Genomic DNA, 16,606 nt, shown 5'->3' on the forward strand with positions numbered 1-16,606 from the left:
ATCCTCCTCAGGTCATCCTCAGTGCTCCTTGCTGCTGGGGGTCCCATTAATCAGCCTGCTGTGCCTCGTCCTTGCTGTGTCCTGTGGGGTGAAGGGACTCACAGCCAGCAGGGCTGGGCACAGCAGGTGTAAATTAATGCTGGAGGAGCACTGGGCAATTGAGGCAGGACAGAAATATAAAGAGAGCACACCAACGAGGCTTTGCAGCTGGAGTGAGAGCAAAGGTACCTAATTCTGCAGCCCACTTAGTGACAGAAGAGGTGCTTAAAAAGTCTGTCTTTCAACCAGGTTATTTTTACTAGGAAGCTAAAATTCAGAGTTGGATTTGACCTCAGCAGGACTGCTGAAGTGAGGGTGCAGACACTGCTCAAAGGAGGGTGTACAGATGATGTGGAGGTGCAGAGTGACTGGATCTATGCAACCTTTCAGATCCCACCACAAGGTCAGGAGCAGTCTGGGGTACCTGGTGCAGTTTTGTGCTTTGCATGAGCCTGTTGCATGAACCAGTGCTGGCTTGGGGGTTCCTGGTTGGATAAGTTATTGCAGGGCTTGCTGATGTTTAAGACACTGGAGCAGCTCTGCCATCAAAGGCTGTGGTTGGGGTTGCTGGATAACTGGGGCTTGTGTCCCTCTGCCCATGTCCAAGCTCTGCTCAGCTGCCCTGCAAGAGCTCCACTGCTGAATGAAAAGGTCAGTTAAGCATCCTTCTGCTCTAGGATGGACTGGCTTTTATGAGAAAAAGAGCACTTGGCAGTAAAACTAATAATGCTGACTGGCTGCCTTTTCCTTTCTTTTTCCTTTCTTTTTCCTTCCTTTTCATTTCTATCTTTCAACTGCAGCACATGGTTATTCAGAGGCATAAATCTGTATTTTTGCTGCATCTTACCGGAGCACTGTTAAATAGTGGTTATTTCCTTCTCATTTGACAGGAAAACTTGAATCAGAGGTCCAGAATTTCCACTGCATCTATCATGACTGGGAATACCTGAAGTGCACCTGGGAGCCAGGTCTCCTCACACCTCACGGTGTACATTATGGGCTGTATTATTGGTATGTAACAGCAAAATAGGAAAACATCCAGGCAGCAATCAAGTGAACCACTCAGAGTACAAAAATGCCACAGTAAATATGCTTTTATAGCTGGCAGTGCTATTGTCCAATTCACCCAGAATGAGCCAAAATAATATCCCTAGCAATATCCATGGCTTCTAACAAGAAAACACCTAAGCCTTTCTTACTTTCTTAAAATCAGGCCCATGCTGATCTTTGCCAGGAAATATCTTCTCACTTCCTCCCTTCTCTTTATTCATCCCCAGATGATGTTCTCTGCATGTTGTCCACCATAAAGACTTGGGTTTGTTTTTATTTTTTTTCTGAACACACCTGGATAGTTCTGGCTGCACATTTCCTATGATCACAGTGCATATATCTCAACTGGACAGGATTTAGCATGAGGCTACCAAGCTCAGTGAACCCTTGACACAGAATGGAGCTTCTCAGCAATTCAGAGTTTTACTGTTCAAATACATTTTCATAGCCTCAGCACATCTCATACAAGCGAACATTCTGCCACAAGGTAATAATAATACATATTTTTCACCTGTTTCTTTTAAACTGGTGCCTAAATTTGGTTCTGCAGGATAAACATAGCTAGAATTAGTGGTTTGGGACAAATTAAATACCATATTTGTCCTTCAGCTCCCATGATGTTATGGAAAGGATGACTTAGACTGGGTTTTGTGCCACTGGGCTGTGTGGAGAAAAGCATAGACACATTTTAAAGAGGTTCCATGTAGTTCTTGGAAATAGTCTTCAAAGAGAAACAGCAGCTCAAAACCATTTTGCTAAGTGCAAAGATCTGCTTGAAGGAAACCATGGAAATGCATGATTCATGCCAAAATAGAAAACACACACAAAAAAAAATCCAACCTTGATTTAATTGCCAGGCATTTGGATCTGGGTCCCATTTTATCACAAGATTGGGTGGACACCACAGCATCCTTTGATCCCTGTGAGCAAATTTTTATAGTACTAGAACATGAAGTTTTTCCCCCAAACATAATGTGCTATGCAGGGAGACTTTTATTATGTCTGGAGCACAGGGGCCAAATTCAGCCCTGCCTTGAGGGCACAAAGCAGCAGGAGCCTTAAAAGGTAGTATGAAACACCAGTCAGTATTTCCAGGGTACAGCCAGCAGCTCAGCTTTGGGGAGTGGCCCCCAAAGGCAGAAGGGACAGGGTTGTGGTTGCACATTAAGAGCAAACAGCAAACCCTTTCCTAGCTCTCATCCTGGGTTTCCATGTGCCCATGGAGAGCCATGGGAACTACCTGCAGTCAGCCAGAGCAGCTCAGCAGCACTCAGTACATCCATGGCACATGTCATCTGCCTAAAAACTGCCTAAAAACACTTTGTTTTGACTTGGGAGGTGACCTTTCTGCAACTCCAGTCTCCATGGCTGATGGTGCAGGAGGGGCCCTGGGGAGCAGGACTGTCCTCATGAGTAGAGACCAGACCTTTCCCCAGCTCCAGTCACACAGTGGCACCTCTTGTGCTCCAGGAATGGGCTTGGGGAGAGCCTGGAACGACCTTAAAACCAACCTGAGAAGCTGTCTGTACATGTTAATTGGGTTTTTTTATCTTTTCCACACGTTTGCCATAGCAGGAGTCCAGGTGACTGATCCACAGCACTGTACTTCGGACAAAGGCTGGGATATAGGCAATACTTGAGCCTATTTGGACTTCAGTCCAATCTTACAAAAGAAGTCCTACTAAGTAGTGATTTGCTTTGGTTACTTCTTCTGTTTCCCTTCCCACTGCTAGGTACGAGGGGCTGGACCAGGCGGTGCAGTGCGATCACTACCTCCAGGAGCACGGCATAAACGTCGGCTGCGTGCTGCAAAACCTCAGCCAGGCAGAATACCAGGATCTGAACGTTTGTGTCAATGGGTCAGCAGCAGCCACCCTGCTACGGCCACTCTACACCACCCTTCGCCTTCACAACCTCGGTAATGATGGCAGGGAAGCGACAGGGGACCCTGGTGGCCACCACACGCCCCAGGCCCATGTCCTGCATTGGGGTCTCAATGAAATGCCTTTCCCCTGGGGAGGGGCTGTGGTATGTGCCAAGCAGGACTTCAGTTTCCAGCAGTGTTTGCAGGCAAGCAACAGCACCCAGCACAACCCTGGAGGGTCAGGGGGTGCTGCTGGACAACCCGGGACATAAATGGCCTGCTGGGCATGTGGCAGAGCAGCTATGGGTTTTTTGGCTCTAGCAGCACAGACACAGAGATATCTTCATTTACTCCTGCTGGAATTGAAACTGCTGCACTCCTTGCAAACACAGGAGAGATCTCTGGGCTTTGCTGTTCAAACCAAGCTAAGGTCTGGGGTGAGCTGAGTGCGAGGTGTGATGGAGGTCTGTCAGAGCAGAGATGGAATTCAAGCCCATGAAAGACAGGGAAAGGGAGCAAAAAGCATGGCATGATGTGCAAATATTACATGCACTCGGTGTTTATTATGGGCACTCACCGTGCTGGTGCATTTGCCTACGAGCCAGGACAAATAGCCACTTGTCCAGCTAAGCCACTGGGCTAATGAGCAGGATTTCTGAATTCAGTTAGAGCTGCCACGTGCTTCCTGTGCGGCTCTGAGCATCGGACATGAAGCTCTGCGGGCTGCAGGAGTGTGGGCCAGCAGAGCTGGGGGTGTCACCGCAGGGACCGAGGCTGTCACAGCACGGCGAGCCCTGGGGGCACAGCGCTCGCCCCACCGAGCTTCCAAACCCCAACCCAGGGCAAGGACCCGCCCGGGTGTCAGGGTAAAATGAACATCCCACCCTGCGGACTCGCTGACATCTCGCTCCTCCATCGCGGCTGGACGCCAGGCTCAGGGGAAAAGGGACGGGGGATGGCCGAGACCGGCTGAAGCCTTTCCACCAGGAGCTGTCCGAGCGAACCTCTTGAGCTTCTCTCTTTGTTCTCCCCTCGCAGCAAAGCCCTCAGCCCCGGAGCAGCTGGTGGTGTCCGTGTCTGCAGCCGAGGAGCTCCTGGTGGCCTGGAGCCCCCCGGGCGGGCGAATGCCGCCGCACTGCCTGGAGTACGAGGTGCAGGTGGCAGAAGATGCGGGGGAAGCCGCGGCCGCCTGGGCGGTAGGGACAGCACCCGGGGAGGGTCGGGGAAGGGTCGGGGAAGGGCCGGGGAAGGGTCGGGAGCCCTGCCCGGGGGCACAGGCTGCAGCACGGCTGAGATCCCCGGGCACGGGCCCCGGCGCTGGACAGCGCGGAGCGGCTGCGGCTCCGCACGAGTTCCTCCTTAACCCCCTGACCTCCAGCCGCAGCTGTGCTCTGGCAGGAACAGAGCCCGGCAGGAGCCTCCAAGAGAGCATTTCTTCGGATCTCCTGCCTGTTATCGCAGAAAACTGCCATCGAGGAAATATAAGGGTTGCTGTGGTTTGTTTCCCTGAACAGGGTGGCATAACTTGGACCAATGGAACTATATTTCTAATCTTTCAGAAGGAGTGGCATGGGTCAAAACATATCTTTTATGTGTGGTGTTTTTTCCTAGTATATTATCCAGGTACAGTTTGGAGGCAAAAACAAAAAGGACTAATTAATCATAGGGGACATCTCTTTTTTAATTGCCATGTTCCACTCATGAGTTTTCTTAGGTAATTAAAAGATTCCAGAAATTAACAGGCATAAACTGCAACATACATGATGACACCTCCAGAAGGTATTTTCAGTAGATTTGTCTTCATAGACATGTTATTTGCATTAGCTTGTACAAAACTATTGTGAAATCATTTAAAACTGCCAAAAGATAATCCAAAGGTTTACAGAGCCTGGACAGTGTGCAGCAACATCAGGCTACACCAAACAGATCCTGTTGGTGGCACGTAATTCCTTGATATTTCTTCTTTCTGTTTTGTTTCTCAGTTTGTGTCGACTCAAATGGAAACTGCTTTAACAATTTCCAGAGCAAATCAAAGCCACGTTTCATGTGTTCGTGTCAGGGGCAGAACAAACATTTTTTGTGCTGACCAAGGCTTTTGGAGTGAATGGACGCAGGATTGTTTCTCTGGTATGGAACCCAAAGAAAATGGTGTTTCTTTAATAACCTTTCTAAAACCTGTTTGGGTGCAAGTGCTGATGGCTGCCCTGGGGATCTACTGGTGTCCAGCACTGGAGATGAGGTGCTGGCTTCTTTCACCTTCAACCTGCTCCAGCACAGCTGTTCCTACAGCTTTGCATCTCCAGTGCACTTAGCAGGTGAGCCCCAAAATATTCCTGCTTCTGCAGCAGCACCTTTCCCTGCTGCACGGGGACAGCTGGCACAGAGCAGTGACTGCTGGGCAAGAGAGGGCACGGGGTACTTGCAGTGTCTCCACAGGGCATCCTCCTGGCTCTCCTGCACCACAGATGAGCTCCTTTGAGCCCTGCAGGCTCTCTTGGGCTGTCCTGGTGTGCACTGGCTCTGCTGCAAGGTGCAGAAGGCAGGGGAGAGGCACATAGCAGTGAGAGAGGCACATGCCTCTATGTGCTGGAGATGTAATACTCTGCAGGATGATGTGACCCCACCCAGTAACATATACCTGTAACAAATAAACAAATAAAAACATGTAGGGTAATGTGGACAAGATGAGTTTGCATCCGAGCCCAAGCTTTGTAGGCGGTAATTTAATCTGTTCTAACATATTCTTGTTTCCTGCCATTTATCTTCGCAGTGTCCACAAAAGAGGACAAGAAGCTATTTATCCTCATTCCAGTCATCCTGACTTTGTCAGTTAGCCTCATAATATTTATGTTGATTGGCCAGTACAAGAAAAGGTAAGCACCAAGGTAGCCTGTCCAAGCAATGTGCTTTTTTGTTGATGTCTGTAACTATTTATAACTACAGTTGTAACTGAAACATCGCATTAGATGTTCAAGGGCCAAATATTAATAGGTGCTTTAAGATTGGACACCAAACAATAGTTCATTTTCAGTAAACAACCTTCCTGAGTGTGTCTGTTTCTGATATGAAATACCCCTACAGCAACCCATGAACTCACTGCAGAGACTCAAACACTGCTCATAAGAGCTCAGACTGCTTCTGTTAAATGCAGAAGTTACTTGCATGCACAGCAGCATAAATAAAGCTATTACCATGCCCCAAACCACTTAAGAGCAGAGATTTGTCCTAGCTGTGTTAAAGCAGCGCCATTTTAATGGGATAAATCCTCATTCCTTTGGCACTCACATCCCAGCTGTTTACATTCATGCCAGTGATGGCACGAGGGGAAAGCAGATGAGTGGATGAATTTTTTTACTGATAATTTCTTCAGGTGTGAGGGGTCACTTGGAGAGAACTGATCCCCCACAACTGACACCCGCTTTCTTTTCCTGATGGCTACGTAGCATAAGCAAGCAGGAAGCTTTTCTAACCTGCTTTTTAAGGCATCACTCATAAGGGAGAACTGTCTCTAGAAATACCCTGGTGTGGTCCCCAGAGACGAGCTGACACCTGTTTGGCAGTCGAATGCATGGAGTCCCAAACACAAACTCCTTCATCTTTGCTTTTCACCCACCTTCCAAATGTTTTGGTTTGTGAAATTTGAACAAAACACAGATGCTAGTAGAGAAATCTGTGGAAAGCAAATGCTTCCTGCATTGCTACTGGGATGTGGCAATGTCTGACAGGGATGCTGGAGCATGTCCTCAGCCCTCTCGGCGCTGGGAGTAACAGTCTGTGTCCCTTTCAGATCCCCAGCAGGAAAGCCATTGCATGCATCTGTGGGATGCTAACTCTGCCTGTGCCTGCTGCACTGCTTGTGTTCGGTGGCTGCTCATGGAACACCATCCCAAACACAGCCAAGGAGCCCTGAGCTTACTGCAGCCCAGATGGGCCTTCCCTGCCTGCTGCCACTTGTGAAGGCAGGTGTTGCAATCCCAGTCCTTAACGGGCTTAGGAAAACTGGAGGGGCTTAAACTGACTGCAGGAAAACCAGAAGAGATCGAAACTGACTCTGAAGCAAGGTGTTTCTGGTAACAGGACAAGGGAGAAAAAAGAGGCAGTGAAAACTTCCTTGAATAAAGATAACCACGTTGTTCTGTGGGCTTGTTTGGGTTTTTTCTTTTGTAAGGACTCCAGAAATCTGTCAGCAGGACACACACAGTGAAGGGCAGCACCTCACACACAATGTGTGTGCATGCAAACACTTCTATCCAGCCCCTGTGCCCCACCTTACTCTCACCAAGTCTCCCCTGTTCCCAAATGCTCAGCCTGCTGAGAGCATCTAAATGCTGAACAGGAGCTACCTGAGCTATTTATTTCATCAGCTGATATGTCTTATCTGTTGAAAAGCTCAGGTGGAGAGGCCTTGAGAGAAACTTTTGCTATAAAGGGGCCTGACCACAGCTACTGCAAAGGATAGATGATTCAGAGAAGTGAGGGTCACTCCAGCAAATGTGACATGGGAATTTCTCTAGGAAGTAGACATAGGTACCAGAATTCAACCTGATGTTCCTCAACACCATGTGTAGTCAGGTAAGGAAATTGCTGACTGATTTTTTAGGAATCATTCTCTATGATGATGATAGAAAAAAAAATTTAGAAGTGTCACTGGCTGAGTTATTCTTTTCCAAGCTCATTCTGGGTTCTTTAGCTTGAAGAACTAACCAAGGAAAACACAGGGGTTTAGTGTGGTTTCATTTCATCAGAACAATCCTGAAAATGAGTTTTCTTGAAGGAGTATTTATTCAAAGTGGGAATTTCTAATGAACAGTGGAAGCTCAGAGAGAAAATCTAGTTTGTGTCAATCAGCCATGTAAAGAGCCATACTAATCCAATCAGAAACAATGCAGCAAGTGCTGTCTCACACATCCAACTGCAAAATTGTTCAATCACTATCAGCTGCTTCCACTGCTAAATGGGCAACAGCCCAATGTCATTTGGGGAGGAACCTAAGGAGGAAAGAACCAGGAAAAAAATGGTCAATGCACAGACTGAAGCAGAAAAGAAGTTTCATGGTTGTTGTAATTCTGCTGAGACGCAACCACTGCCTCTACTGTCTCCTGGGCAGCCACCATGGGATGGCTTTACTCTGAAAAATACCCGTGAGCATGCACTGGGCATGGATTTTCAGGCCTTTGATGTTCTGCCAGACTCTCCAACAGTTAAAATGTCTACTAAAAACATGTGAGTGCAATGTGAATGTCCCCAAGGGAAAAAGTAGGGCAGGCTGTTGTACCTCCACAGCTAGAACTCACCCCAAAAAAGATCAGAGCTATTTCAGTAACCACAAAATATAAAAGTTAGGCTGAAGCCTGCCTAGAAACCTGCCTAGTAACAGAGTGATAAATTAAGTACATCTACTTATGGTATCTGTACGCTGCAGCTTTACAGGAGCATTTAGGTGAGGAAAGCTGGGCTTGGCCCCTGTGCAGGGCTCCCTGCTCCCCAAACTCCCACCTGCACAGGGTCCTCAGTGCAGCAGCAGCAGAACACCTGCTTTCTCACAGTATCACATCTGAAGCATTTGCAAAATTCAGCCCTAATAGATGGCCACTTGCCTTCCTAACATCCTGAACCTCACTAGAAATTTCACTAGTGTTTTTTTTGTCCCATGTTTTTAGAATTACACCAATGTATTTCTTTCACACAGTAGTCTCATTAGAGTGTTTTAATTCATTTTCTGTAGTCCATAATTAATATTTTTAGTAAAGCACTTTTAAAATCCCTCCTCTGCTCTTATTGTTCCCAGCTCATGTCTGGGTTCCACGTATTTTTACCAACTAAGCTCCACATGTTTGGTGAGACATGTCTTTGTCTTTGCATACCCATGAGTTTAGAGCCTTCTTTCTGTCTTTCACTGATAAAGTCTTAGAGCCATTTGTTGAAGAATAAATCCAACTTTTCCTACACAGCTTTTTTCTCTCTAGAGAATGTCAATACTTGTCACACATACAAAAGCATGATCCAGTGCATGCTGCAGGGAAATGCAAAATCCATTTAGTCTGTCATATTCTAACTGCTTTTGGGAAGCAGCAAAACAGGGAAGATGAAAGCCAAGGTCCCTGAACTCAAAAATCACCCTTCTTCTCTCACTGAGGTATATTTTCAAGCTGCCAGCAAGAGAATAATTTGAAAAACATATCCATCCTCATATTTTTTAATTTTTCTGAGTGGCCTCTCAGAACAAGTGTTTCAACCACTATAACTTGCCACTGGCTGCAAGACACAAAGCAAGGCTGGCATCTTGGAACATAGGAATTTCCACCTGAATATGAGGAGAAACTTCACTGCAAGGGAGAGAGAGCACTGGAACAGGCTGCCCAGAGATGTTGTGGAGTCTCCTCTGGAGATATTCAAAGGCTGTCTGGACACAATCATGACTAAAGCGCCCTCGGGGACCCTGCTTGAGAGGGGTTTGAACAAGATGAGCTCCAGTGTTCCCTTCCAGACATACCCACTCTGTGATCTCTCAGGAACTCTTCACTCCTCGTGCACTTGAGGAAATGAAAAGGTGGGTGTTGTATCTTACCAGCTGAAGCATCTCTGCTGAAATTTTCCATCTTGTGCAGGCGCTAGAAATCCCATGGCCACTGGGTGTCAGCATCTGTGCTTGGATGCAGAGGACATGGAAAGCAGGTGCAGCATCGGTGCCGCCAGAATTTAGTATTTAGTGCATGAAAATTAAATAGAGGAGATAATATCTCTGTCACATTAAGAAAGAGAAGTCTTGTTCTTTCTGTACTGTGAAGCAGAGACGTGTCACAGCTTTGCTCCATCGTCAGCTCTGGTGAGACGGAGGGGTAACATCACCTTGTGCCTCTTGGCATCATGACCACGGCCCAGTGCTGCTACACTGACCAGATCTGTGTCCCCCAGGGCATGTGCCAGCCAAAACCAACCCCTGCCACTGCCCTCCTCCATGAGCAGCTACAGAAAGATCCCATCAGCCCTGACTGGAGGTTTGACTGTGCCCTGCTGTGTGTCCCTGCCTCGCTCTGGCACCCTGGGCCCCCGTGGATCTCAGCACTCATCCCTGAGCCATGGCAACTCCAGGCAGTGCCCAGCTCTTGGAAGGACAGCACAGCCCTTCTGGCTGCAGCTTCTAGATGTCAAGGCTTTGGGACTGCAGTAGCTAATGATATAATCCAAAATCCAAAGAGCTTCACAGGCCATGGCAGGTTTGCAGCTCACTGCCTTGTGTGGCATTTGTTCATTTGAGAGCATTGTTAACCTCTTTATGTAAAAGCTAAATTTTCTCAGGAGGGTCTCTGGTTTTCACAGCTTCAAGGCAAGCAAATACAGCTGATGCATGTGCTTGACAGAACAATTCGAGGCAACATATTGTGGCTGAGCTGTCTGAACAGCTGAAATGGCTCTGCAAATTGTCTGTGTCAAGATACCCTTCCCAGAGTACAGAGAGATAAAACAACCAGCTGAAAAATGACAGACACCACAAGGCTTAGCCCAAAATCGAGGATTCATGTCCCTGCCATCCTGGGCTGCTTGCCTCCTATGTGGATCTGCATCCAGACACAACATGGGAGTGCTACATTCAGGAAATTAAATGCCATTTCAGCAAGTCTCACAACATCAGACACATTAAAAAAAAAAAAAAGGGAAAGTAATTTAAAAATATTAAACATGGCTTTAATATTTCCTTTCTCGCTGGGTCTGCCCAGGAAACAATGTCAGTGTTTAAGTGGGTCTCAGTCCAGGGAGAGCTGAGTGTGGGTGCTTCCTTAAGCTGGGAGGCTGGGTGAGCACCTGGCAGTGCTGCTGTGGTCCCCGTGGTGCATGCACTCATCTCGGACACCGAGGACAGCCTGCACAGCACCTCTGACTTCTCTGAGATGCCAAATGAGGTTGCACTGCCCAGCCTTCGATGGGAGGTGCGAAAGGTTCCTGCAGCGGCAGTGAGGGGATTTGAGCCATGGCCATCAGCGATCATCCACAAGTGATGGGTTTTGTTTCCTTGCCTGGGAAGCTGTGAATGGAGGTGACAAAGCCATGTCGCACCTCTGGCGTGCTTGGATGTCCCACCTCGCCAAAGCGCCAGCAACCCGCAGGAGTTATTTTCATTTGGGAAAAAAAAGTACTTAATATCATGGGGGTTTTTTACAAACCAGGGAACACATTCCTTTGATGTTATCTAGATATCATAGTGAATTAAAAACAAAGGGTGGCAGAATACCCTTCACTGGAATTCATGCAGTAATGGAGAAAACATGCATAGCAAACAAGCATGCAGAGCCTAATCTTCCTGGGCATTAGAGCCTCCCTGCAAGGCTGCTCCTGGCCATGCCACCCACCCTGCATGGGTGGGTCACATGTACCCCAGGCACGGGTACCTGTAACACAAGAAACAGCAAACAGATGCCAACAGTGTGTTAAACCACCCAGAGCAACAGCTGTCCTGCAGAAGGCCCAAACTTGAGCAGCACATACAGATGTAAAGCTGCTCTAAATTTTAACAAATGCAGGCAGTGGTCTAACATGTAGGTAAGAGTAATGTGACATGGCTACAGAAAATTTACACAGGAGAAGGAAACAGAGACAAAAGACACAGGATCCCATCCTGTCTCTAGGTACCCAAACATCCTTTGGATACTCACAGGTCTGACTACAGTGCCAGGGCTGCCCTGGGAGCTTGAGAGAGTCACTGTTCCACCAAGAGGTCCCCACCTGATGCATGAAACCCAGAAGAGAATAGTTCTTGGCTTTTATCTGATGATGTTCCAGCTCTTAACTGTTGAAATGGAAATACATCCCAACCTTTGGGGCTCTCATATTGATCTTGGCTGGTAGCTGCCCAGAACTTTGTGCCCATGATGCCAATTTATTTAGAAACACTCACACTGAGAAGACAATAACCTTGTTGCCTGCAAGGTTCAGCAAAGTTCACTTTTAACAACTGAGAGCTTAAAAGGCCAACAGCACAATTTACTTAACCGAAGAAAAAGCATGAAGTTCCTGGCTGCAGCAACAAGAAGTGTTTTTAAAAAGTCAGGCAGTGCAAGCACAAAGCAGTCTCAGCCCTGAAAGCTTCTCACCAGCGTTTGCTCAACCACACCAGCTGAAGGCAGCCCAAAAGGACATTACCTCAGTGTTGTTGCTCTCCTGAGCAGACAGTCTCCAGTAACAGTGAATGGCAGTGAAAATGCTGTTGTATAACACAAAGGACTCTTACGTGCCTGCATGCAGCCAGGCTTGTGCTAGCCAGGCTGGCTGATTCTGGATGCTCCTGAGAACGCAAGCGAAATATTGCTTCATAGAATTGGGGCTGGCTCAGGGCTGGGAACACGCAGCCTTTGCCATGCCTTGACTTCATGTTGTCCTGTGTGTGGGAGATGCACTGACTTGGCATGGCCTCTCCTGCCTTCCTCCAAAACTGTAGCATTTTTCATGGCTTTGCTAGGACTTGGAAGGACCGTAGCCCAAAAATAGTGTTCTCTCGGGGATGTTTGTTCCTCCCACACTTTGGGACGTGTCTCTGGGGCGGTGCTGCTGTACAGATGGCTGGCTTGGTGCCTGAGCTCTGCCAAACCAGAGGCTGAGGACCAATGGGCCAACCTGGGCCCTCCTGCTGTGCCCGTGGGATAGATTCCTGTGTGAACGCAAGAGCTGAGCCCTCAATAAGCATTTCAGTTGCTGTTACTGCTGCCTCATCAGGAAGTGCAGTCCCAGACCTTGAAGACCCCAGCTGTTAGAAACCTGCTTTAATTCCTACATTATTTCCACCTTTTCTGTATATCTGTTTCCTCCTCTAGCTTAAATAGCTCCTCTGTCTCCTTAATCAGAACAAGCACTCCCTGATATACTGATGGAGAGTTTTTTCACCCATCTTTGGCTGCTAGGTGGAAAAAGCCAAGGCTTCTGCTCTCTTCTCATAACGGGCCCTGCCTGGCCATGTGTCCCCACATCATGCTGCCACCAGGGCTGTTGCTCAGGCCAAACACACAGTCCCATCCATTCTCTAAAACAAAAGTGTCAGCTGCCTACATACCAACAGGGAATCACGTTCATTTACCCTCACGGGACAAAGATCTGCCAAAGGAAATCCCCAAGTCCTGAGCATGGTCTCCTGCATCCCTGTATGGCTGAGCTGCACAGGCAGTAATTCATCCCTGCACTTTACTAAATGCCATCATGGGACAGCCTGGTGCAGGATCCGGGCACTTTCCTCTTCAGGTCGCCTAGAGAAGGTACAAGTGAGAGCAAATGCTCACTTCAGGGTTATCCTGCCTGTGCTCCAGCCTTGTGGCTGTGCTGCAAAAAGAAAAGGTGGGGAGTACCCTCTTAGCTGAGGGGCCAGACCTTGCCATGGGTGAGTCACTGTGACCTGTGGATCTTCTCTGGAGGCATTGTGGGACATGAACTCCTGGTGCCTGTAGGAGAGGGGCCCCCAACAGAGCTGAGATCTCTGCTGGGCTGTTGCACTTACCTGTTGCTTTGAGCAGTGTCATGATCTTTGGGAAGCACAGGCTCCACAGGAGAGGCACTGAAATCTTCCTCCCCAAATGTCACAGAAGATCTGCTCTAGCTGTCAGTCAGGAAAAAGATTAAAATCTTCAGTGTCTTTGATGAGTATCCATCACTGGCACCCACCTGTCCTTTTGCAAGAGGAGACATCAACATCAGGAGCACACACAGATGGGAAGCTGCTCTAAATTTTAACAAATGTAACTAGGCAGTTACATTTGTAACAGGAACTAGTTTACAGATTTTTTGGTGTGTGTATCAGAAATTTAAATCACTCAAAATGCCACAATTAGATCCTATTAAAAATATATATTAGATAATCCAACTGTATTTTAATAAAACATTAATTTATCCAATTTATCCAATTCAAGCACAGGAAAATTCAGATCAGTGGATTTAACATGCCCCTGTGTGGTGCTGCATGATTCATTTTTCAAGTCACCTAAGTGTTGGTACTCACTAGAGTCACAAAGCAGCTACCATTGTCCCAGGAAACTGCTGGGAAAATTGCATTTATCTGCTAGGAGATCCTTTGGTTTTTGAGAAAGCAGAACATAAGACAACATTAATGAGAGATGTAATACAGAAGAAGGATTGCTCCAGAGTCTCGATTTTCCACAATAATCTGTCACCCATTGCCTGCTGTGAGCACTCTAAAATTCTCTTGTCACCACCCCAGAGCCACCAGAGTTATGTGGCCTTTGTCACCACTGGAACTTGCCAGGGCACTTGCCAGGCCCCTCCACAGACCCTTGGAGCCGTGGCCCAGCAGGACGGGCTCGTGCAACCTTTTCTGGGGCTGGAAAGGGTGGAGTGAACCCCACTGGGCAGTGAGCTGGGACACGCTGTGCTGGGTCCTGGGAGAGGAATCCTCGTGGAGGGACCATGTGGGAGATCTGCCTGGAGCAGAAACCCTGCTGCTGCCACGCTCCCTCCACATGTACCCACACACCCTCCTGCTGCCACCAAACCTGGGATTTAGGACAGTCTTATGCAAATTTTTACAGTGTGTAAAAAGAGTGTATAGCTCATGCACTTGACTGTTCATTAAAGATGTTCTGGTGTGGTTCTTTAATCAGCAAGTGTGTCTTGTTGCATTGTTTGTCTGTCTTGTAGAGATCTAAAATCCCTCACCTGAAGCCGCTCCATCTCCATGTTTTGGGACTGCAGCATCCCTGCACAGCTGAGAGGGAATGGCACATCACATGGATGTTTTCTGACAGCTTCAGAGCACAGACTCCTGTGTGTGTAAAAGCAAACAAGCAGAAGACCTGAGACTTACAGAAAAATGTGGGAGAGACAAAACAGACAATAACAACTTCACAGTTTAAACTGAAAAAAATAAAAGCTTTTTTTTTCTTGCTATGCACCCCCACAAACTACATTATCTGGAACAGCCCCATCTAACAATCACACCAGCAGGTATATTTGATGTCCCCATCACAGGTTTCCTCCCCAGATTTTCAGATACTCCCATTCTTTTGAGGGAAGAATAAAGTGTGATGACATCTGTGGCTCTCTGGGGTCTCTGGGATGTGTGTGTTCATCTGCACAGATGTGTGTACACATCTGTCTATCTCTGTCCTTCTGCTTCGCCCGCACAAGGCTTGGTGCTCTTTTGTGTGCCTTTTCCTAGGAAAAAGCCTCTGATGCCTTTTCTGCCCTGAAATGGAAACAAAGCCAAGTGCAGTTCTTGGCACGTAGCTATCCTAATGATACTGTGACACAGGGAGGAAAGCCATCCAAGAGACATCTGCTCCTTTATCACATGATGGGCTCTGCTTTTGGAATGCACAATTTGTCTGCCACAGTATCAGACACCCTTCAGTAGCTCAAAGTTAAATGGTATTTCTGAAGGGCTAATTGCAGTTTGCTTTTCTTCCTTAAAATATGTTTCTTCTTTGGAATTTGTGTCTCTCCAGGGCCCTCATGGTTCCAATGCCTTGGATGCTGACTGGGAAGGGCACCAGGCACCCTCCACACCAGCAATGAAACTTTTCACAGGGCTCTCCAGAAGAAAGGCTCTAAGGATTGACATGAGTGTCTCTGCAGAGAAAACAGCAAGAACCACACTGTTCACAGTGCTTATTCACACATCACCTAATATTTACATCTTTAAATTATCACTCTGATGAAAACTATTGCAGACTCACAGTTACTCAGACATTAAAGAGCTGTGCTGAGGTGGGATGCCTTAAGACTCCTCAGCATTGGCTCTGAACCGTGTCACCTCCCAAATGCCACAGCCTCTGGGTAGCTGCTCTTATCTTCAGCAAGCACAGGATGGGAGGAGCTGACCTTCTCCTCAAAGCACAGACTGTGAGGCACACACAGGTCCCCAAAGCCACCACAGCTGATCCCCAGACCTGGCTGTGTGTGGCAGCGCGGAACAGATGCAGATGCTCAGGTCTAGAAACCAGGCTGCCCAGCCACAGGGGTTTGTGCCTGAACACCAGAGCCAGCCTTGCTGCTGACCTCGGGCAGGGAAGACTGCAAGCCCCTACAGCTCAGGAAGAAGCCAATTCTGACCTGGGCTGCCCCCAGGAGCAGACTGCCCAGTTCCAGTCAAAGGGGGTAGTCTGTCTGCTGGGGCAGAGCCTCTGCGTGTGTGCTGTCCCATGGGCAGCCTGTCTGCACAGCTCCATCTGGTTTGGGAAACAAAGCAGCCAGCACATCTCAGCCTCCAACAATTTCCAAGGAATTCTCTTCTTCAGGCCAAATCAAAGCAAAACACCACCACAAACACTATTTGTAAGACAAAACCATACCTGAGCTGGGATTTGAGGACTCACACCAAGCTTCCAGCAGGTGTTCCCACAAGCCAGCCCCAGGCAGGGCTTCTGGAGGCACCACCACAGTTAATGGTTACATCTCAGGAGAAGCAAAAGAGCTGTGGGGACAACCTGACTTTGGTTAAGTTTCAGAGAACTAAATCAGTTCTTCAAACTCATATAGCTTAAAAAATGTAAATTTTAGCAGTTGTTCCTGGAGGGAGCGATTTGAAGAGGGAGAATAGTCTATCACTGCTTTCACATTTCACAGTCTTGGGGTTGGGAGTGCTGGTACATCTGCTGACACTGATTCCTGTGATAAAGCAGCTGTGGACCATGCTTCAAGGATAGGTCCTTACCTCAC

At 47.7% G+C, this 16,606-nt stretch overlaps 1 protein-coding gene across 3 annotated transcripts in view; it reads left to right on the top strand.

Annotated features, from left to right (window-relative positions):
- IL13RA2 (interleukin 13 receptor subunit alpha 2) overlaps positions 1-14,893 on the top strand; it is a 28,824-nt gene extending 13,931 nt beyond the window's left edge. For 2 of the 3 annotated variants that reach the window (XM_088062808.1, XM_014256405.2), the window contains 7 exons: positions 289-442; positions 930-1,050; positions 2,823-3,007; positions 3,992-4,149; positions 4,936-5,080; positions 5,724-5,826; positions 6,741-7,089. In XM_088062808.1, the coding sequence (XP_087918934.1) occupies positions 289-442; positions 930-1,050; positions 2,823-3,007; positions 3,992-4,149; positions 4,936-5,080; positions 5,724-5,826; positions 6,741-6,783 (909 nt within the window). In that variant the 3' untranslated portion in view covers positions 6,784-7,089. Of the gene's footprint in view, positions 1-288; positions 443-929; positions 1,051-2,822; positions 3,008-3,991; positions 4,150-4,935; positions 5,081-5,723; positions 5,827-6,740; positions 7,090-14,587 lie in introns of those variants that run through there. The other variant, XM_014256406.2, reaches the window with a different exon arrangement.
- Positions 14,894-16,606: the final 1,713 nt, after the last annotated feature.

Source organism: Pseudopodoces humilis, chromosome 15 (assembly GCF_049639895.1).
Source record: "Pseudopodoces humilis isolate 2021_Gansu_Grassland_sample_001 chromosome 15, ASM4963989v1, whole genome shotgun sequence".
NCBI classification, from domain to species: domain Eukaryota; kingdom Metazoa; phylum Chordata; class Aves; order Passeriformes; family Paridae; genus Pseudopodoces; species Pseudopodoces humilis.